The 21,936-nt window shown below is 45.1% G+C and overlaps 1 protein-coding gene and 1 pseudogene across 1 annotated transcript; both read left to right on the forward strand.

Annotated features, from left to right (window-relative positions):
- The first annotated feature begins 1,310 nt into the window (after nucleotides 1-1,310).
- On the forward strand, nucleotides 1,311-5,422 carry LOC123123438 (uncharacterized; annotated as a pseudogene).
- Nucleotides 5,423-7,752: 2,330 nt separating this feature from the next.
- On the forward strand, nucleotides 7,753-11,084 carry LOC123123439 (uncharacterized). The gene is made up of 4 exons (XM_044543941.1): nucleotides 7,753-7,976; nucleotides 8,918-9,685; nucleotides 10,042-10,389; nucleotides 10,627-11,084. Exons 1-4 carry the CDS (start codon nucleotides 7,869-7,871, stop codon nucleotides 10,912-10,914), a joined length of 1,512 nt encoding a protein of 503 aa, XP_044399876.1. The 5' UTR covers nucleotides 7,753-7,868; the 3' UTR covers nucleotides 10,915-11,084.
- The last annotated feature ends 10,852 nt before the right edge of the window (nucleotides 11,085-21,936 follow it).

Below are 21,936 nucleotides of genomic sequence, written 5' to 3' on the forward strand. Positions count from 1 at the left end.
GTGAAACTTTCATCCATGTTAGGAACATGCAATATGGTTTTAATGTTGGAGATAATGGCCTGGCTAACATGAGAGCTGAATAGAATAGCAGATTTAGTCCAATTTGGGATCTGACCTGAAGCAGCCCAAAAATGGTGAAGAACATGTCGCATGGCTTGGGCTTTATGCATAGATGCCTTGCCACATGCGAGTAGAACATCTGCAAAAAGTAAGGAATACACACGAGGGCAGTTTGGTCCAAGCATGATACCCTCGAGATTGTTTGCAGCCATAACATCATTGAGAGCAACAGAAAGTTTGTTAATGGCCAGCACAAAAAGATAAGGAGAAGGAGGAAAAACTTGTCTGATACCTCGTTAACTTTTAAATTTATGAGAGGTCTGGCCATTAATAATGACAGAGAAAACAAGTGTGGAAATGCATGCATATATTAAGTTGATGAAATAACCATGCAACCCTTTATGTGAGAGAGCATAAACTATGAAATTCCATTCGATATGATCAAAAGCTTTTGCAATACCAATCTTAAGCATGAAGGCATGATATCTCCAAAATTTAAGGGCAAAAGAATGAGTAAATTTCCGAGATATGATAACATTATCACTACTTCTACGCTCTTCAATGAAAGCTTGCTTAGGCACTTCAATATAATCTGGCAAGTGAGGTTTGAGTCTATCCGGCAAGGATTTAGTAATAATCTTGTAAATGTCATTACAAAGACTAACAGGCATGTAATATGTAGGTATTTCCGAACCAAATTTTTTAGGCGATGCCTCACGTCCTTTTCCATCTTAGTGACATAGTTTGGTCCCCAGCATATCTATGTGGTTGCATGGCTAAGTTTATGTGTACTATGGGAGAAATCCTTGTCGGATCTTGAAATCTTGTATTTGAGTGATCATGAGAAGCATTATTGAAATCTGAATGAATAGAAAATACAATCAACCACCTTTCGGCTTCACAAGAAACACTTGGGCTATGCCTCAAAGTCTCAACACTGACTGCTCCCCCCTCGTCCACCCCGTGGTGCCTCGACGTCGACTCCATCTTGATGTGCTTGCTCAGTCTCCACCAATGGCGACCGTTGTGTTCGTGGCAACCTAAGTTCTCGGTGTGGTCTCGATTAATGTTACTCAAAGATGACCCAAGACGCCTCTCCAACTAATGTCACCACTCTTCATATTATGGGAGGGAGGAAGTAATAATTTGAGTCCGTGTCGTGGACCCTCAATCAAAGTTTGTCTTCCCTCTCAATTTTTTTTTAAAGCTCATGTTCCTTGTATCATTCAAACCCGCTGGATGGGTGGGTCATAAATAACGGCGACGGCCAACGGGAAAGCCGTCAGACGAAAGGCGAAACGACAGAGCAGAGCCCCCCGCTTTTCCGCTTCCGCGACCGCGCCCATGGCAGGCGGCGGCGGCGGAAGGAAGCCGGCCACCTCCTCCTCCCCCTCCTCCCGGCGGCAGAAGCCCCGGGCCTCGCGCGAGTTCGTACGTGCCTCCTTTCCCCAGCCCTTTTTTCGTCTTTTTGTTCCGGTGAACGCAACCATACGGGGGTTTATTTCTGTTCGTCTTTCCGGCCCGCCGTTCCCATGGAGCTAGGGTTTGGGGGTCTCGCCGCCGGGTTTTCGGAGTACGCGGCGCCGTGGCATTCGTTTGGCGCGGGCGGTTAGAGCTCAGCACCGTGTCCGCTGTGGGTTTTGGTTTGGTACGAAATTAGGGATCTTTTCCTCTGCGACCGCGGAAGTAGTATCGAATTGCAGCGTCCCTTCCTCGGCATTAGGGTCTGGATTGGTGGCTGAGGAACTCTACCACCTGATGCGCTACCAGAATGTCAGAGTTGCAGAGGTTTATAGAGGTTTTCTTACTGCGCCGAAAATTGTATTTTTAGTTGTTTATAGATATTTTGTCATGTCTATCAGTTGAGGTATCAGACACTTTCTGCTTTTGAGCAAACAACATGAATACAGTCACCCATTTGCAGTGTGGGGTAGCCATGGAAATTTTGTTTTTTTTGTGTGTTTCATTTGCTGGACCTGGATAAAAGAACGCGGGACCGTGTGCCATTGCTTCGCTTCCACTTTGCATTGCTCTTTTCTATAATCTCTGTAGAATTGTGTGTTTGCTCGCCCATTTCAATTGGGAAATTGTAGACTTTCAGTCTTGTATCGGCCATTAAAAGGTTATGAGCATTGACATGGTGAAATTCAATTTGATGGTCATGCCTGCTTTTTTCTGAAGTTAAGTACTATTCCCTCCGTCCCAAAATTCTTGTCTTAGACTTGTCTAAATAGGGATGTATCAAGTCACGTTTTAGTACTAGGTACATCCGTATCTAAACAAATCTAAGACAAGAATTTTGGGACGGAGGGAGTACATGTATGTGTCTTATATTGGTTGCACATTTTGCTGGTCTTCCAGAGATATCACTGTTATCCTGTTTCATTCTAACAGTCATAAATATCAACTATATTTATAGGGTCCTGAAAGGTCCTTAGAATCTCAAAAGGAAGGGCTCTGTTCATCTTCTCCCTCAGTTAGCAGTACAGAATCGACGCTCCAGATGGTTATACCAGGTCTACTGAAGTCTCTTGATTCACCAGTTCAACCACCAAAGTCTCTCGATTCACCGCTGCAGACGGTTAAACAAGTTCAACCACCGAAATCTCTAGATTCACTGGTCCAGATGGTTGGATCGATGCAACTATCGAAATCTACAGAATCCAAGAGCGCTTCGAGTGGCTCTGGAGCTGCAGGGTCTGATTTAGGAGCTGCTCCATTTGATATATGCATGGGTAACAGCAAAGGCACTGTCATTCTCAAACACGGCCTCCTTGAGATCAATAGAGAGAAACGCCGTGCAAAGGAGCTTTCAGACATTGCTCCAGTGCAACATTTGAGACCTGGGATGGTTTTATTGAAAAACTTCTTAAAGCCTGATGACCAGGCATGTCTATATTTATGCATTTTGCTCTGTTTATTATCGCATGTTAATTTGTTCAGTTTTATCCTAGCTCGAATGATTAATATGTGCCTTGCAAAAGAAAACTATTGTTTAAAATTAGTATTCAATTTGTTTTGCTTGTATGCCTTCAGAATTTTGCTTGCTCATTACTGAAGTATTATGCGTCCCATGTCTTTCTGCACACATTACTGCAACCTGCATAACACTTCTTGGAATTCTGATAGCAAAAACATATGTTTCCGTTACTGATTTTATCCTTGTGCTTCTCTTTACCTTGTGTTCAAGTATGCCTGAGTCATATTCACTGCAGAAAGCATATATCAAAGTGGTCTTTCGTTGTGCATCTCAGGTTAAAATCATCAAGCATTGTCGAGATCTTGGTGTTGGCCCAGGAGGATTTTATCAACCTGGGTACAGAGAAGGTGCTAAGTTAAGTCTACGGATGATGTGCTTAGGGAAGAACTGGGACCCAGATTCAGGCTCATATGGGGATATACGACGTTTTGATGCTGCTCAACCACCAAAGATACCAGAAGAATTGACTAAGTACGTGAAAGATGCCATTGCAGCTTCCCATGAATTCTTAAAACAAAGAGGCAAGGGAGCTACCAATCCTGATGCAGAACTTCCTGTGATGTCACCCGACATCTGCATTGTTAACTTCTACACCACTAGCGGGAAGTTAGGTTTTCATCAGGTATAAAAGAAAAGCTTTCTCTAACAATATGTTTCCATACATTACCATCATTACGGTTCATTTTTCTGCTACCAATCTATTGGATGAACTGGGCGCTCATAGATTAATTCAATAAACATGCATTTGTAGTATGCTGTACTAGCTGGACCTAATTGATTTGTGTCACTTCCTGTTTCACGAGCACTAGCTGGACCTAACTGATTTGTTTCACTTGACAGGACAATAATGAACAGAGATCTAGCCTTGCCAGGGGACTGCCTGTTGTTTCCTTTTCATTGGGCGACACTGCAGAATTCTTGTATGGCGATGTCAGAGATGATGATAAGGCTTCAAAGATTAAACTTGAATCTGGTGATGTTCTGATATTTGGTGGTCAATCAAGGCACATATTCCATGGGGTCTCCAGCATTGCACCGAAAAGTGCACCGCTCTGGGTGACCAACAAGGCAAATCTTCGACCCGGGCGTCTGAACCTCACATTCAGGCAATACAATTACAAAGGGTCAGTCAACGTCACACCTGCTCCATTTGATACATGCGTATGTGACAACAATACTGCTCCATTGCAACATCTGAGACCTGGGATGGTTCTGTTGAAAAAGTTCTTGAAGGCCAATGATCAGGCATGTCTAACATTTATACATTTTGCTCTTTTTTCTTTTTCTCTCGTGTTAATTTCTTCAGTTGGTATGAAAAGTTATTTCTATTCATGTTTATGTTTCTTCATGTGAAAATGTGCGTGCTCTTGACTGAAGTTTTATACCTCTAATCCCTCTGATCTGCACACTTGGCTGCAATTTTCATAATTCCTATATGCCATAAATATACATTTCCTTGGCTGATTGCATTATTGTGCTTCTTTTAGTATGTGTTCGAATATGCCGAATTCATATCTGATGCTTATTTGTCGCATGTGTCAGGTTGAAATTTTCAAACTTTGCCATAATCTTGGTGTTAATGCAAGAGAGTGTTTGTGCTTAGGGAAGAAATGCGATCAATATTCCAACTCTTATGGAGATATGCGTCCATTTGATGGTGCTCAACCTGATATCCCTAAAATATTCAAGAAGCTCGTGGAAGATGCCATTGAAGCCTCCCATGAATTCCTGGAGCAAAGAGGGGGTACTTCCAATCCTTTGGTAGAGCTTCCTCCAATGTCACCAGATATGTGCACTGTTAGGTTCGACACATTATCCCGACAATTGTTCTTCGTCAGGTACAAAAGAACCGCTTTCTCCAGTAGCGTGCTTTTCGTCTTGCCACTAGCCTTTGATGTCCATCGACTGTAATTTATGGTCTTGTCTTTTGACAGGACACAGATGTAACAGAAACTAGCCTTGCCAGACAATTGCCTGTTGTTTCCTTTTGGTTGGGCGACACTGCAGAACTCTTGTACCGTGGCATAAGAGATGATGCGGCTTCGAAGGCTGATCTTGAATCTGGGGATGTTCTAATTTTTGGTGGCCAATCAAGGAGAATATCCCACGCGGTTTCCAGCATCAAACCGGGAACTGCACCCGAGTGGCTCGCCGACAAGACGAATCTTCAAGCTGGGCTTCTGAATCTCACATTCAGGCAATATGCATGTTTGGAAATCGAGAGGCAATACTGATTGGTAGCATATTCAGTGCCTCCGTTTAGGCTAAATGCAAGTAGAAGTAGGGCACTCTCTCGTGGTAATTTTATGTACCCTGTTAGAAGAAGTCGGCAAGAACATCCAATCTAGCTGTTGTAAAACATATGTGTAATACTTTTGCTTCTTTCATGCGCAATGTTAAAGCTTCGCATATGCAAATCTCTGGAAGTCGGGATCATTTGTAGACAGGGATTGATTCGCTTTTCAAAGCTTTTGTGTAACATCCTGTTACGCCGGGCGGGATAGACTGGCCCCACAGACCAACACTAATCTTTTCTGCGCACTTTTGTCCTCACTCGTGCGCACCCGGGAGTTACTTCCGAGTCGGTCACCCATCCTAGAATTACTCCAAGTCAAGCACGTTTAACTTTGGAGTTCTTTTCGAATGGGCTCCTGGAAAAGAAGGAATTCCTTGTTGATATGATTGGAGGCGCGCGAGAGAAGTAGAGGAGGGGAGAGCGCTTGAGGGAGAGAGAGGGAGAGCCGGACGGCTTTGGGGGGTCGCGTGGCGTCGTGAGGGAGCCCAAGGGGAGGCAGGCAGGCAAGAGGTGGCGGGCGAGTGCGCGCGCGGCGAGCGCGTCCTCCTGGCAGGAGCTTGAAGACGGTGGTGATGGTGGGCCGGGCCTCTACTACAGTAGCAGGCCGAGGTAAGCCAGGTGGGTTTGTTTCTTTTCCCTTTTCTTTCTGTTTTCTAATTCTCTGTGCTATGTTTTGATTTAGTTTTCAAACCAAATCAATTATACTGCTTCTGTAAATTATTGTGTGGACTAGTGGAATTATTAAGAAGCTTCACAATAAATTCCAGAATTATTGGAGCTATAAAATTATTTATAGAAATTAATAACTCCAATTCAAATATAATATGGATTGTTTCAAAGGCCATAAATGCCATGTAAAAATGTGTAACATTTATGGTGGAGCTTTCGTCACTTCCCATAAATTATGAACAATTTTTTAAGGGCATTTTGGTTCATTGAAAATATTTGAGTTTGAACTAGTTGATTTGATTTGGTGCTAGGGTTTGATCAATCCCCAATTCAAATCACAAAAAAAAATTAGATATGATTTTTGTTTTTTGGTGATAGGTCACTCGTAGCACATCTCGTTTGCTCTGTTTGGATAGAAAGAAAGTGTAGGAATTTCGGAGGGCATACTTTTTTTATGCCTGGCTCTCACAAGGACCAACAAGTATAGGGTCTGTTAGTCTTTATGCATATGGATCTACAATTTTATAGTGTGATTTTTGCAAACGTGCCAAAATGTATCTAATAAATGTAATATTCCTTTTAATGCTGATTTTTTTACTAGTCATGTATGCACACACCACTAATATATACTCTCTCTGTAAACTAATATAAGACCGTTTAGATCACTAAAGTACCATTTATGGAGGGAGTAGGTTACTAGCGGCGTGTGCCCCTTCTGGCACACAATTTATAAGTTAATATTACTATATTTTTCTAAATGCAGAAACATATTATTGGTAGCGTTCAGGAATAGTGACACGCGCCACTAGTATTAAAGGAACCCGTGGTATGTTTGCAGAGAGCATGCCACCGGTAACTATGAGTGGTGAGGTAGTAGTGGTGTGCGCCGAGCACACCATCAATGGACACACCCCGCACGCCACTAATAAGTACTCCCTCCGTCCCATAATATAAGAGCGTTTTTGACGCTAGAGTGGGACGGAGGGAGTAGATTTGTGAAGACATCTCAGCAATCGCAAGACACAAGAGATCTCACTACGAAGTGGGCCCGGGAAGCCACATGAAATGATGTTTAGAGAGTTGTTGTGATGTTTCAAGTTCGTCAAACAAATCCTGAGATTCCTCGCAACGCATCACATGATCGAGAGCTGAAAAGCTCATAACTAACTCCAAGCTGATCTTGTTGAGCATCTGTGGGAAATTCATAGCTCTTGATTCTTGTTGAGCATCTGTGGCCGCAGGTGGAGCCACGGTGCCAATATGGGTGGGCCGGTACGAAGAAAAGCCCACTTTTTTTCCCTCAAATTGGTCCAGCCTAATATGAACCCCCTCATTGTTTTTGCTCTGGGCTGGGCGGGCCATGGCCCACCCAGCCTTGCTGAAGCTGTCTGTGGCAATGCGTAGGAGTAGAAAAGCTAGTAGGCCAAATTCACACCCTTTTTGGTCGGATAAAAAATGCACGCCTTCTTTTCAGCTTAAAATTCACACCTTTCGCTCCTCTCACATCTTTTTTTTTTCAATTTTTCTTGAACTGGTGAAGACTCCAAGGTCTCTTTTTTTTTGAGAATCTGGTGAAGACTCCAAGGTCAGTGGAATCCTACCCTAAAAAAAAAAAGGTGAGTGGAATCCGGGTGGTCGAGTCGGTTCCGCTCCGCCCACGAACCCGCCCGCCCGCCCGCGCCTGTTGGTTGGTGTTGGTGGGTCATAAATAACGGCGACCGCCCCCCGTTCGCCTCCTCCCGAGAGGCCGAGACCCAACCAATCACTCTGTTGCCAACGGGCAAGTCGACAACCAGCCACACCAAAGGCGAAACGGCAGCGCAGAGCAGAGCCCCCTGCTTTTCCGCCTCCGCCACCGCGCCCATGGCAGGCGGCCGCGGCGGCCGTGGCCGCGGCGGCGGAAGGAACCCGGCGACGACCTCCTCCTCCTCCTCATCGGGGCGGCACAAGTACCGGGTCTCGCGCGAGTTCGTACGTGCCTCCTTTGCCCTAGCCCTTCTTTCGCCTCTTCTCTTCTGGTACGAACGCCAACCTACGGGCGGGGGTTTCTTTTCTTTCTGTTCGTCTTTCCGGCCCGCCGCTCCGCCGGGGTTAGGGTTTGGGGGTTTCGCCGCCGGCCGTGGATTGACGCGGCGACATGGCGCGGGGATTATGGGATGCGCCACGCCGCGGCATTTGTGCGGAGTGGCGGTTACGGGTCAGAGCAGTGTCCGTTGCGGTTTTGGTTTGCTACGAAATTAGGAATCTTCTCGTCTGCATCCGCGGAAGCGGAAGTTGTAGCATCGAATTGCGGCGTTTCAGCATTGCTGCCCCTGACGAGGCCCGGAAATAGGGTCTGAATTGCTGGCTCACCAACTGTACCAGTACCACACCATGTTCTAGCAGAACATCAGAGTTGTAGTCTTGTCTTGTGGATGGACCGAGCGTGTTATTTCTCGGGCTCTCTCTGTTTCTGCGCTGTTTTTTGTTCTGTCTGTCAGTTGAAGTATCAGAAACTTTCTGCTTTTGAACAAATTACATGAATACATTCACTTGTTATCCCAAAAACATGAATACAGTCACCCATGTGCAGCATGGGGTGGCCATTTGCTGGACCTGAATGAAAGAATGCGGGATCCTATTCCATTGCTTCAACTTCCATTTTAAATCGCTTTTTTCTATAATCACTGTAGGATCGTGTGTTTGCTCGCTCAGTAAAATTGGTAGTTGTAGACTTCTGTTTAGTCATGTATATGCCCATTAAATGGTTGTGAGCATTAACATGGTGAAATTCAATTTGGTAGTCATGTCATGCCTGATTATTTCTCAAGTTAAGTACATTATGTGTCTCATATTATTACACATTCTTGCTGGTCTTTCAGATATATCGATGTTCTCTTGTTTCATGATGACAGTTGTAATTTATTCTGCAGGGCCATGAAAGTCCCTTACAATCTCAAAAGGAGGGGTCGAGTTCATCTTCTCCATCAGTCAGCAGTAAAAAATCACCGCAGCAGATGGTTACACCAGTTCTGCCAAAGTCTCTTGATTCACCAGTTGAACCACCGAAGTCTCTCGATTCTCAGAAGGAAGGGCCATGTTCATCTTCTCCCTCAGTTAGCAGTAAAAGATCGCAGATGGGTACACCAGTTCTACCAAAGTCTCTAGATTCACCAGTTCAACCACCAAAGTCTCTCTATTCACCGCTGATGATGGCTAAACAAGTTCATCCACCGAAATCTCAAGATCCACTGGTTCAAACGGTTGCATCGATTCAAATATCAAGACCTCCAGAATACAGTAGCGCTTCATGTGGCTCTGGAGCTGTGGGGTCTCTCGATTCACCAGTTCAACCATGGAAGTCTCTCGATTCATCACTGATGATGTCCGAACAAGTTCAACAACCGAAATCTCAAGATTCGCTGGTCCAAATGGTTGCGTCGATTCAACTATCAAACCCTCTAGACTCCAGTAGTGCTTCAACTGGCTCTGGAGCTGTGGGGTCTGATTTAGGAGCTGCTCCATTTGATATATGCATGGGTAACAGCAAAGGCATTTTCAAGCTAAATCGCCCTTTACATGAGATCAAGAGAGAAGAAAAACGCCTCCGTGCAAGGGAGCTTTCAAACAGTGCAGCTCAGTTGCAACATCTGAGACCTGGGATGGTTTTATTGAAAAGCTTCTTAAAGCCGGATGATCAGGTACGTCTATATTTACGCAGTTTTGCTCTGTTTGTTATCTCATCTTAGTTTCTTTGTTTTATCCTATCTCCATTGATTATTTTGTACCGCTCAGACGAAAACTGTTGTTTGACATTAGTATTCAAATTTGTTTTTGTGTGCCTTTGGACTTTTGGTTGCTCATTACTGAAGTGTTATGTTTCCATTCTTTTGTCAGCACGCATTGCTGCAACCTTCATAACACTTTAACAGAACTCTGATAAGCCAGAAACATATATTTCCTTTACTGATTTTATTATTGTACCTCTCTTATTATGCGTTCAAGTACGCTTGCAGAAAGCTTACCTCTAAGCATTTTTTGTTGTTGTGCATCTCAGGTTGAAATTATCAAGCTTTGTCGGGAACTTGGTGTTGGCACAGGAGGATTTTATCAACCTGCCTACAGAGATGGTGGTAAGCTAAGTCTGCGGATGATGTGCTTAGGGAAGAACTGGGATCCAGATTCAAGATCATATGGAGATATACGACCCTATGATGGGGCTCAACCACCACAGATGCCACAAGAATTGACTAAGTTTGTTGAAGAAGCCATTAAAGCTTCCCATGATTTCTTGAAACAAAGAGGCAAGGGAGCTACCGATCCCGCTGTAGAACTTCCTCTGATGTCACCTGACATCTGCATTGTGAACTTCTACACCACTGGCGGGAAGTTAGGTCTTCATCAGGTACAAAAGAAAAGCTTTCTCTAACCATATGTTTTCATACATTAGCATCATTACGTTTCCTATTTCTGCTACCAATCTATGGGATGAGCTGAGCGCTGACGGATTAATTCAGTAAACATGCATTTGCAGTATAATGTCTTGTACTCCCATTTCTTTACAGTTGGAATGCTAATCCAGCTGAACTCCTTTTTCACGAGTACTATAGCTGGGCCCCAACTGATTTTTGTCACTTGACAGGACAAAGATGAAGATAAATCTAGCCTTGACAAGGGACTGCCTGTTGTTTCCTTTTCATTGGGTGACACTGCAGAATTCTTGTATGGCGATGACAGAGATGTTGATAAGGCTTCAAAGATTAAACTTGAATCTGGTGATGTTCTGATATTTGGTGGTCAATCAAGGCGCATATTCCATGGGGTCTCCAGCATTGCGCCGAAAAGTGCACCACTCTGGGTGACCGACAAGGCAAATCTTCGACCCGGGCGTCTGAACCTCACATTCAGGCAGCATAAGTATGAGCCCTAGGGGGCTAGGGCAGGCTGCATTCAGCACCTCCCTTTAGGCATAGTGCAAGCAGAGGGTAGGGCTCTCATGTTCTATTTATGTGCCCTGTTAGAAAATGTTTGCAAGAACACCTATCTATTTGAAAACCTTATTATGTGTGTTCATCATGCACGATAAAGTCGCTTCTATCATGGGTGTTTCGCAGCATGAGTTGAGGCAGTTCAATAGGTAACCCACAAACTATATCAAACTATGTGAAATTCTATCCAATTTGGCCGACCTGATTACAAAACAAGAGCCAATCATCTTGCACACATAAAAAATAGCCACAATTCAGTACTTATAAGTTCTTATTTCTAGCTCGTGACCTCTCGAGGGCGCGTGACCTCTCTTGTTCAGCGTCGTCGAGCCGTATACACTCCAGAACCACGGTGAGCCCCAGGATGAAGGCATGGTCGACGCCTTCGTTGACACGGACGTCATACTTTGCCGGACTCAAGAACCCCCCCGAGCTTTCGATCTGGGCAACGGTGGCGCCGGCGTGGGTGACGGCGCAGTCAGTCCCGCGGTACCAGGGGCGGACGCCGACGAAGTCGCGGCGCCTGTCGCCGTCGAGGTGCACGTGGATGTCTCCCGTGCTGGTCAGCGATGGCTGCACGACGGCGGAGAAGAGCAGGTCCTTGGAGCTCGTGCTGTCCCCCTCGAACGCCTTCCACGTCCGGCGGACCTCGAACAGGGACGGCCGGCGCTGCACGGTGAGCACGGGGCGCGACGCGGCGTCGAGGAGGACGGAGCGGCCGAAGAGGAAGGACCCGTCCACCCGCATCACCTCCGCGCCGCTGGCGTCCGTGACGGTCAGGTCGCGGCCCCACGGCCAGCCGGTCTTGGTCACGGTGAACGCCGTCGGGCGCCGCGCGCAGAACCGCGCGGCCACCACGGTGAACGCCATTACCGGTCGGTGGGTGCTCGGGACGTCGAGAGTAGAGACAGAGCAGCAACAGTACGTACGTACGAACCTCGTATCGTACGCCCAAGGTTTCGTGTATCTGAATTCTGATGAGGGGTCGCTATTTCCTTGCTGTACAAGACACTATCCCTGGCAGATCTCACTACTAGGACCAAGACGCGCGGGGCTTAACTTTTATCTTCATCTAACCCAGGCATAGGCATACACAACTTGCGCGCTGGTTGTCTGATTTCCACCTAACAACACCCCTCTAGGAGGGGAAGAGGTGTCCTATGGGTTTGAGGTGATGACCCCCTTATTTTTTGGCAGATAAAACTTGTATTACTCAGAACTCCACATAATTATACAAATTTACAATCAACCAAACTGAGTTCAACTGCCACTAGTAGAAAAAGGGCCATTTGTCCCGTTGTTGAATCGGGACTAAAGGGTCGTTACTAAAGCCCTAGGCCTTTAGTCCCGGTTCTTACATGAACCGGGACAGATGGGCCTCCACGTGACCGGTGCGGCGAGCCCAGGCAGGAGGCCCTTTGGTCCCGGTTGGTGGCACCAACCGGGACCAATAGGCGTCCACGCGTCAGCAGCTGGCAGGAGCTGAGGTTTTTTTTGAAAGGGGGTGATATAGGGGTTTTGGGGGGTTAATTTAGGTGTTTCATATATTGTGTTAGCTAGCTAATTAATAGAGAGAAGTGTCCTCTCTTATCTTCGTGCTTGGTCGACGCTACGTACTATACGTATGGAGAGGACTCGACACGCTAGCTAGTAAGAAAATGAAGGAAATAGAAGATCGTCATGAACATATGCATACAGAGAGAAGTGATATCGACCACCTCTCCTTCTCTGAGAGATTGGTCGAACAACAAGTTCTCGTATATCTATCCGACGCTACTGGCTACATATATATCAATATAATTATCTCTTACAATATAATCCCTAATTATATATGAACTCAGGGTCCACATGGTATTCTCCGTCTTCATCGATCACATGGTCAAGAAAGAATGCCACCAATTCCTCTTGAATTGCTCGCATGCGATCTGGTGGTAGGAGTTCACCCCGCATCCGAAATATCTAATTTGAAGAAGGGGGTCAATACATATATATGAATAAATGAAACTCAACACAAATGATGGTAATAAAATAAATTTGTGAATATTATTATTTACGTACTTCATATTGTTTGTCAGAGTAGCCCCGCTCACAGGTCGTGTAGCGGATGGACTCGCAAACGTAGTATCCATAGTAATCCCGGCTTCCTGCCACAACCACTTTACAAGAAATAGAGGTCAATCAAACTGATAAGCAAGCATGCTAAATGGTATTGATGAAACTAGCGCGCGCTTGAATCACTAGGAGATGCGCGGAACATGCTAGTAGTACTTACTTTCGGGTGTTTAAATTGCAGCTTCTTCGACAGTCCCGGAGCTTTTGAGGTGAATTTTGTCCAAACCCTGCCAGACAAAGAAAACAATTACTTGATATCAGGAAATGAACAAAGTTGCCGATATGGTGCGATAATGATCGATTTAACTTACTTCTCGAGCATTTCAGTCATGTCCGCATACTCCTGGGGATCTTTTTGTCTGGAGTCTAAAACGGTTACTAATCCCTGCTCAAGCTTAATCTCTAGGAGAATATAGTGGAACCTGCGCACGCATGCATAACTCATCAATTACATTACTATAACCTGGACTAATAAGGGAAACCGAATATGCATGACAGTAACACTCACTTGAAGTTGTAAGGAAAGAGTATTATATCTTTGTTTTCATTTATTACCAACTATCGTAGCAAGTTGGCCTCGGTCTCTCTGGCCTTAAATTCAACCGTATATGCATCTATGAGATTTGTGTTAATGAACCCAATATCACCGATTTGTCTTTTCTTCAATTCGGCGATCTTCAATCTGCATAATATAGTGAGGATAATTATATATACATGCAATGAAAGAGCTGACCTATATATAAAGACTTAATGACAGAAGTAGTAATTACAGACAGTAGCAAGTGACCGTTAATTTATCGAGGCCCGTTGATTGAAAAATTAGAAGAACTCCTCAAGTGGAACATTCAACAGATCAATTCCAACAAGGTCATCCTCCTCTTTAACTCTCAGCGTCAAAGTATTCATCCCCCCAGACTCTCTGCAGGTTTTCATGTACCAATCATTGAATCTTCGCATCATCGTTGTTAGAGATCTTTCATCTTTGACGAGAGGCTTCCCGTACTCGTATCTGTGTTCGTCCACCTCCAAGAAATCATAATGTACATCGTCGGGCAGGTAATCTCCAAGATTGGTATAACCGGGCACCATCCTCGGATCATTAGCGACGATATCGCTAGACACCTTGAGCGGGGGGCACGATTGGTTCGCTTGTTCTCCGAGCTGGGCAATTTTTTCCCCAGCTCGTCGTTCTTTTAACCTTTGATCACTGATAGTACTTCCCGACCGCTCCGCTTCGATAAATAACCTTTCAATAATGCGCTCATAGTTGCCTTTCGGCGGAGACTTTGGTGGTTTCTTTAGGGCAGCCAGAGTGCGCTTCGTTTTCACCGGATCTATCTTCTCCTCTGGAGGTGGATGTTTCTTTGCTTTCACCCCTTCAAAGAAGTTCGTCACTTCGGCTCGCACGATCTTCACGTTTTCCTCCAGGGTTCTCTCGTATGGTAACTTCTCTGGAGTCTTCAGAGAAGGACCGAATCTGTATTGCCTCCCGCCTCTGGCTGTACTGCTAGACGCCGGAGCAGACGGAGCGGATGCGGCTGTCTTCTTTCCTTTCTTACAAGGCGGAGGAGAAGGACTACGACGCGCCGGAGCAGCCGGAGCGGCGGCGGGTCTCTTCCGCCCTTGCTGACGAGGCGGAGAAGGAGGAGGCTGGCTGCTCGGGCGAGCCGGCGCAGGCGGAGAAGGAGGCGGAGTGCCGCCACGCGCCGGAGAAGGAGGCTGAGTGCCCTGATCACTCGCCGGAGGAGGAGGCGGAGTGCCCTGACTCGCCGGAGGAGGAGGAGGAGGCGGAGGCGTCCAGTTCGGAAGGTTGATGAGCTCCTTCCGCCATAGGCATGGAGTCTTCAGAGAAGAACCCAGCCGAGTCTCCCCTTCACCCGTAGGGTGGTCAAGCTCGAGGTCCTCAAATCCGTCCGTTATTTCATCCACCATCACCCTAGCATATCCTTCTGGAATCGACCGGCAGTGATAGATTGCGCCAGGTTCAGGAGGTAAAACAGAGCCAACAGCCGCCTTGACTTTCAATTTCATCCATTGCGTCATAAGGTGGCAATGTTGAGACTCCGTGATAGCATCCACGGGGTAGCTAGCAGGAGCCGTGAAGACAGGCTCTAGCTGAAGCTGCTCGGTGGAAGCCACGCTGCTTCTCCGCTAAGATGGCGAGGTAGCTTCGGGAGAAGCTTCGGCAGGTCGTTTGCGGCGATCTGCTTCTCGTTCCTCTATCGCTTGTACCCTTGCGTGCAGCGCCTGCAGTTGGGTATGCTCCACTTTCTTCCTCCTCTCCTGGCATTTGTAACCGCCTGCGTCCGGAAACCCAGCCTTCCACGGAACGGAGCCTGGCGTGCCTCGTGTCCGTCCAGGGTGCTCAGGATTCCCGAGGGCCATTGTGAGCTCGTCGTTCTCTGTGTCTGGAACGAACGTCCCTTGCTGCGCCGCCTCGATATACTCCTGAAGCCTCGTGACGGGTATTCGCAGTTGCTCGTTCGTCCAAACGCACTTCCCTGATACAGGGTCCAAGGTTCCGCCAACCCCGAAGAACCAAGTCCGGCAATGGTCTGGCCAGTTCAATGTCTCTGGTTCGACCCCTTTATCAAGCAGGTCATTCTCAGCCTTGGCCCACAACGGCCGGGCTTTGAGGTAGCCACCTGACCCCGTGCGATGGTGATGCTTCTTCTTCGCAGCATTTTTCTTGTTTGTCGCTGACATCTTCTTACTCTTGTCCGATGTCTTGTGGGCCACAAATGCGGGCCAGTGATCTCTGATCTTCTCATACCGGCCGGTGAATTCTGGTGTCTTTTCTTTGTCGACAAATGATATTTTTAACTCATTCTTCCACCTCCTGAATAGTTCTGCCATCTTCTTAAGAGCATGAGACTTGATCAATTGCTCTTTAACTGGCTTCTCCGGATCCTCCTCTGGCGGTAGGGTGAAATTTGCCTTCACCGCGGTCCAAAGATAATCTTTCTGCATATCGTCGACATAAGACACCTCAGGGTCTTCCTTCTTAGGCTTAAACCATTGGTGGATGCTGATCGGGATCTTGTCCCTAACAAGAACCCCGAACTGAGCAGCAAATGCTTCCTTTGTCCGGATGGGTTCAATCGGCATGCCATCGCGCGCGATTGCTATGATCTCAAACCTTTCATCCGAACGCAACTTTTTCTTCGGGCCTCGTCTCTTTACCGAAGTTGTGCTCGATCCGGAGGGCTAAAAAAAAGAAGAAAGACGAGAGTTAATTAATATGTGTACATACCAAAACAATGAATGCATCAATTAGCTAGTCAGCACAAGCTTAACTAATATATATACCTGGCCGGACTCGGTTCGGTCACCGGAGCCGTCATCACGGTCTCCTTCTTGCACCGGCATTGGGTCACCGGAGCCATCATAACCATAGCCTGCTTCTTCACCCTGTCCTTCCAGACCATCGGTGTCGTTGAGAAACGACAAGAAGGCATCACTTCCTTGTGCGATTATGTCCCCCAACACCGCTTCTGTTGCTTCGTCTCGGGGGTTCTCCATAGTTTCTGCAAATATTTACAACATGGCAATTATTATTCAAATATGACAGATGGATATATTAGTGGCAAACGTAGAACTAGCTAGCTAATCACAATAAGGAATCATATTAGTGGCCTCGACGCTGCTTCTCTAGGGTTTGGGGTGGCCTCGGCAATGCTTCAAGGGTTTGGGGTGGCCTCGACAACGCTTCAAGGGTTTGGGGTGGCCTCGACGACAACGCTCTTTTAACTTGGTAAATTTGGGTGACCTCGAGAGAGTTTGTCGGGTAGGGGCGCGGCGGGAGGGGGTAGGAGACCGACATCGTTTTTTTCTAGGGTTTGGGTGTCCTCGAGAGTTTTGGTCGAGCGAGAGGGCCGGGGGTGCTCCCGTGGTATAAGTTATCACGGTCGAGAGGGGGTTATATCGATAACGACGACATACATACATGGGAAAATAATGTTATCGGGGAGGGATATATCGACCCCCCCTCGTGTTGAAGTTATCGGGAGGGGGTATATCGACAAAGACATACCCGATAAAAAAATAAGAAGACGAAGAAGAAATAAAAAGAGGAGAAGAAGAAAGGAATAGAGGAGAAGATCGAAGAAAAAAAAAGAAGAAAAAAAGAGGAGAAGAAGAAAAGAATAGAGGAGAAGAAGAGAAAATAGAAAATCTATTTTCTCTTCTTCTCCTCTTCTTTTTCTTCTTTTTTCCTCTTCTTATTTATTTCTCCTCTTCTTCCTCTCCTCTTCTTCTCCTTTCTTCCTCTTCTTATTTTCCTTTTTCCTCTCATTCTTTTTCTTCTTCTTCCTTTCCTAGCTAGATATATAAAACTTTTCTAAAAATGTAACTTTTGCATATATAAAACTTTTTCTTTTTCCTTCTTCTTCCTTCTATTCCTTCTTCCTAAATATATAAAACTTTTCTAAAAATGAAACTAACCTAAAATGCACTAAATCAGAGAACATATATAGATAAAACTTTTCTAAAAATCTAACTTTTGCATATATGTATTTTTAGAACATCATTACAATTGAAAATCTAAAAACATGTAAAAAAATAGCATGTATGAACATACATAAAAAAATACATATATCTAAAAAACACATACATACATATATGAAAATCTAAAAACATGTAAAAAAATAGCATGTATAAGTAAAAAAATAGCACGGCGGCGGCGGGGCCGGCAGAGGCGCGGTGCTCACAGAGGGAGGAGTGGCGCGGCGACGGCGTCGGGGCAGGAGCGGCGCGCGGCGGGGCAGGGGCGGCGCGCGTCGGGGCAGGGACGGCGCGCGGCGACGGCGTCGGGCGAGGGCGTGGGCGACTGCGACGACGGGCGCGGGCGACGGCGACGGCGACGACGGGGGCGGCGGGCGGCGTCGGGGCAGCCTGGCGGCATCGATGTGCTCGGCGTCGTCGGGGCAACTGTGGTGATGAACTCTGCAAAATTGCTAAGTGCTCCTTATATACCAAGAGCATTGGTCCCGGTTCGTCCCACCAACCGGGACCAATGCCAAAGGGCGGGAAGCAGAGGCCTTTGGTCCCGGTTGGTGGCACCAACTGGGACTAAAGGGGGGGGCATTGGTCCCGGTTGGTGCCACGAACCGGTACCAATGCACCCCTTTAGCCCCGGTTGGTGCCACCAACCGGGACCAAAGGCCTTGTGCTGCCCGCCTCGCGGCCAAAGTTTAGTCCCACCTCGCTAGTTGAGAGAGCTCGAGAGTGGTTTATAAGCGCTGCTGCGCCAACCCTCTCGAGCTCCTCTCAACTGCAGGCTTTCGGGCCTAATTTGTCACGATGTGCTTGTGGGCCTACTGGGCCTCCTGCGGGCCTGAATCCTGGCCCATGGTTAGGTTTCTAGTCGTATTCAGGCCGTGGTGGCCCAGTAGGTGGCACTTTTTTTTATTTTTTTGTTGCTTTATTTATTTTATTTTGTTTCTACTTACAACAAAAAACTTACTGTTGCTATTTTTATTTATTTTATTAAAGTTTATTTATTTTACTTTTATAAAGTTTATTTTGTTTCTACTTATTTATTTTATTTTGTTTCTATTTATTTATTTTATTAAATTTCAATTTATTAAATTTTGTTTCTACTTATTTATTAAAGCTTATTTTGTTTCTTTATGCTTTTCATGTTTTGAACAGAAAATATTTTGATAATTTTAGTGGCATGAATTTTATATAATTTTAGTATAAAAATACTAGAGGTTTATAAAAACTTTTTAGTTGATTCCTTTTGCTATTAGAGGTTTATAAAAGCTTATATAATTTTATTTTTGCTATTAAAGAATATTATAGTTTTGTTTTAGTTGATCATAACAGAATATTTTAATTGATTATTTTTGAGCTAAATGATGTGGCTTTTTAGTTGATCAGGGTTTCATACGGAAACTCATCTATTACAAAGGGATTTCATTTTTTTAAACTTATTTGAACTCCAGACTTTTTGTGTGTTCAAAATGCACCATTCAAAGCCACATCATCAATTTTCAACCCTTTCTGACTTCATTTGTTATTTTTCATACATTTACTGTTTTTTTGAGCTATAAGACCGTGAAATTCAAAAGCATTTCAAATGAACTCTGAAAAGGTTGAAAGTTGGCATGGTATCATCATTTCACCCACATAGCACGTGCTAACAAGTTGAGAGGGTTACGGCAAAAACTAAATGCACCTCGTGTACAAAATGGACAATCTCTTTCGAAGTATCAGAGTTTCATACGAAAACTCATCTGTTACAAAGGGATTTCATTTTTTAAAACTTATTTGAACTCAAGACTTTTTGTGTGTTCAAAATGCACCATTCAAAGCCACATCATCAACTTTCACCCCTTTCTGACTTCATTTGTTATTTTTCATGCATTTACTGATTTTTTGAGCTATAAGACCCTGAAATAAAAGCATTTCAAATGAACTCTGAAAAGGTTGAAAGTTGGCATGGTATCATCATTTCACCCACATAGCATGTGCTAACAATTTGAGAGGGTTACGGCAAAAACTAGATGCACTTCGTGTACAAAATGGACAATCTCTTTCGAAGTATCAGGGTTTCATACGGAAACTCATCTGTTACAAAGGGATTTCATTTTTTTAACTTATTTGAACTCCAGACTTTTTGTGTGTTCAAAATGCACCATTCAAAGTTGGCATGGTATCATCATTTCACCCACATAGCATGTGCTAAAAAGTTGAGAGGGTTAGCCTCAGCCACTTCGAGAAACATAATTATCTGTGTCTGTCACCGTACATCCATTGCCGGTTCATCTGCGTGCATTATATATAATTATGTGTGTCAAAAACCATTACAGGTTCACATGGATAGATAAGTGACCAAATCAATAGCAGTTCATCATCACATTAAAACCAAAGTACATACATAGTTCAAATTGAACAACATATAGCTCTCCAGAGCATCTAATTAAACCATACATTGAAACTATGTAAAAACTTTCAATGCAACAACAAATGCGATCATAATCACAACCAAGGTAACAATTGATCCAACGGCATAATGATACCAAGCCTCGGTATGAATGACATATTTCCTAATCTTTCTAATCTTCAACCACATCGCATCCATCTTGATCTTGTGATCATCGAGGACATCCGCAACATGCAACTCCAATATCATCTTCTCCTCCTCAATTTTTTTAATTTTTTCCTTCAAGTAATTGTTTTCTTCTTCAACTAAATTTAACCTCTCGACAATAGGGTCGGCATAATTGTCATAAACAATAAATAAACCAAATAGTTATAAAAAGATAATATATACCACATCCGAATCATAGACAGGACGAGGGCCGACGGGGGCAGATACCAAAACCATCGCACTATATAATAACAAGGAATAATAAAAGTAAGAAAATTAGACAAGTATCTATCTGAAGTAAGAATTTTTTCCTTCAGAAAGAAGATAAGAACAAGAGGCTCACCACGGTGGTGCCGGCGACGAGATCGGCGCGGGCGATCGACGGCGGTCAAGACGGGGACGGGACGTTACGGACCGCTAAACCTAGACAAATCTCGGGGTAAATGGAGCTCGGAGGTCGAGTTTCGAGAGGAGAAAGATTAACTAGTGTGGCTCAGACATTTCATCGAACACCTCATGTGCATAGGAGGTGAGCTAGAACACCCAAATGCCCTCCCCTCGCCGGCCAGAAAAAACAGAGCACTGTGGAGTGCTCTGCTGTGACGATGGGGTATATATATGCAACTCATTTGTCCCGGTTCGTGGTAGAAACCGGGACTAAAGCCCAGCCTTCTGTCCCGGTTCGAGCCACGAACCGGGACCAATGGTTGTGGGCCAGGAGCGAGGACCATTGGTCCCGGTTCGTGCGTAGAACCGGGACAAATGGGTCCATACGAACCGGGACCAATGCCCACGAGGCCCCGACCGGCCCGCTGGGCTCACGAACCGGGATGAATTCCCCCATGGGTCCCGGTTCGTGAATGAACCGGGACTAATGGGCTGGCCAGGCCCGAACCAAAGCCCTATTTTCTACTAGTGTGCCTCTGGGGGCCGAACCCACCCATATGACAGTCCTTCCTTTTAAATGAGCAAAGTTTGTTAAATAATTGCTAATCTTGTTTCGGCTACGACTAATCTCTATATATACTATTTAAAAAGAATGTAAGGTTTTATTTTTCATTTTTCTTCGCATCCCCCCTTCGTCCAACCTTCCCCGTATGATAATCAACCACCTTAATTTACTTAATTCCACTTTAATTACTTACCAAATTTCCCATCAAACTATAAGGTAAATTCACGAGCATGATTTGATATTTACACCATTACATTAATATGGACAGATAAATCAGTAGAATATTTATATCCTGTTGCAACACACCGAAGATTTGACAGTGGCAAAAACACTGAATCGTTTTTTGAGCGCGTTTTGACATGGCAACAATACAAATACGTGTCTCGCTACCCCTTCTTTCACTGGGCGAGGACACCGCAAGAGTTCCTATAGTATTCAATCCTATGAATCAAACAACCAACATAGAAAAGAATCCCTCCAGATATGACACCTTTACCTTTGATAGGATCGCACTCAGGATGATGACGAATATACCAATGAGCGAATCTAGATAAGTAGTCAAGAACATTCGGGACACTTCCAGCAAGGGTGCAGGTTTGTGGTGGATCACACTAGTCAAGAAAAATGAGGTGACGATCCAAGTGAATCACGGACTCGCTAGCCCGACTTCAGATGTCACAAGCTCTTTATGCAAAACTTGGTAGAACAATATGACTGAACATGGGACCTTGGTAGACCCGAAGCCACCTCTAAAATGGTTTCATTTTTATGTTCATCTAACCAACCAAGTCATACACACCTTGC

This window comes from Triticum aestivum, chromosome 5D (assembly GCF_018294505.1).
Source record: "Triticum aestivum cultivar Chinese Spring chromosome 5D, IWGSC CS RefSeq v2.1, whole genome shotgun sequence".
Taxonomy (NCBI): Eukaryota; Viridiplantae; Streptophyta; class Magnoliopsida; order Poales; family Poaceae; genus Triticum; species Triticum aestivum.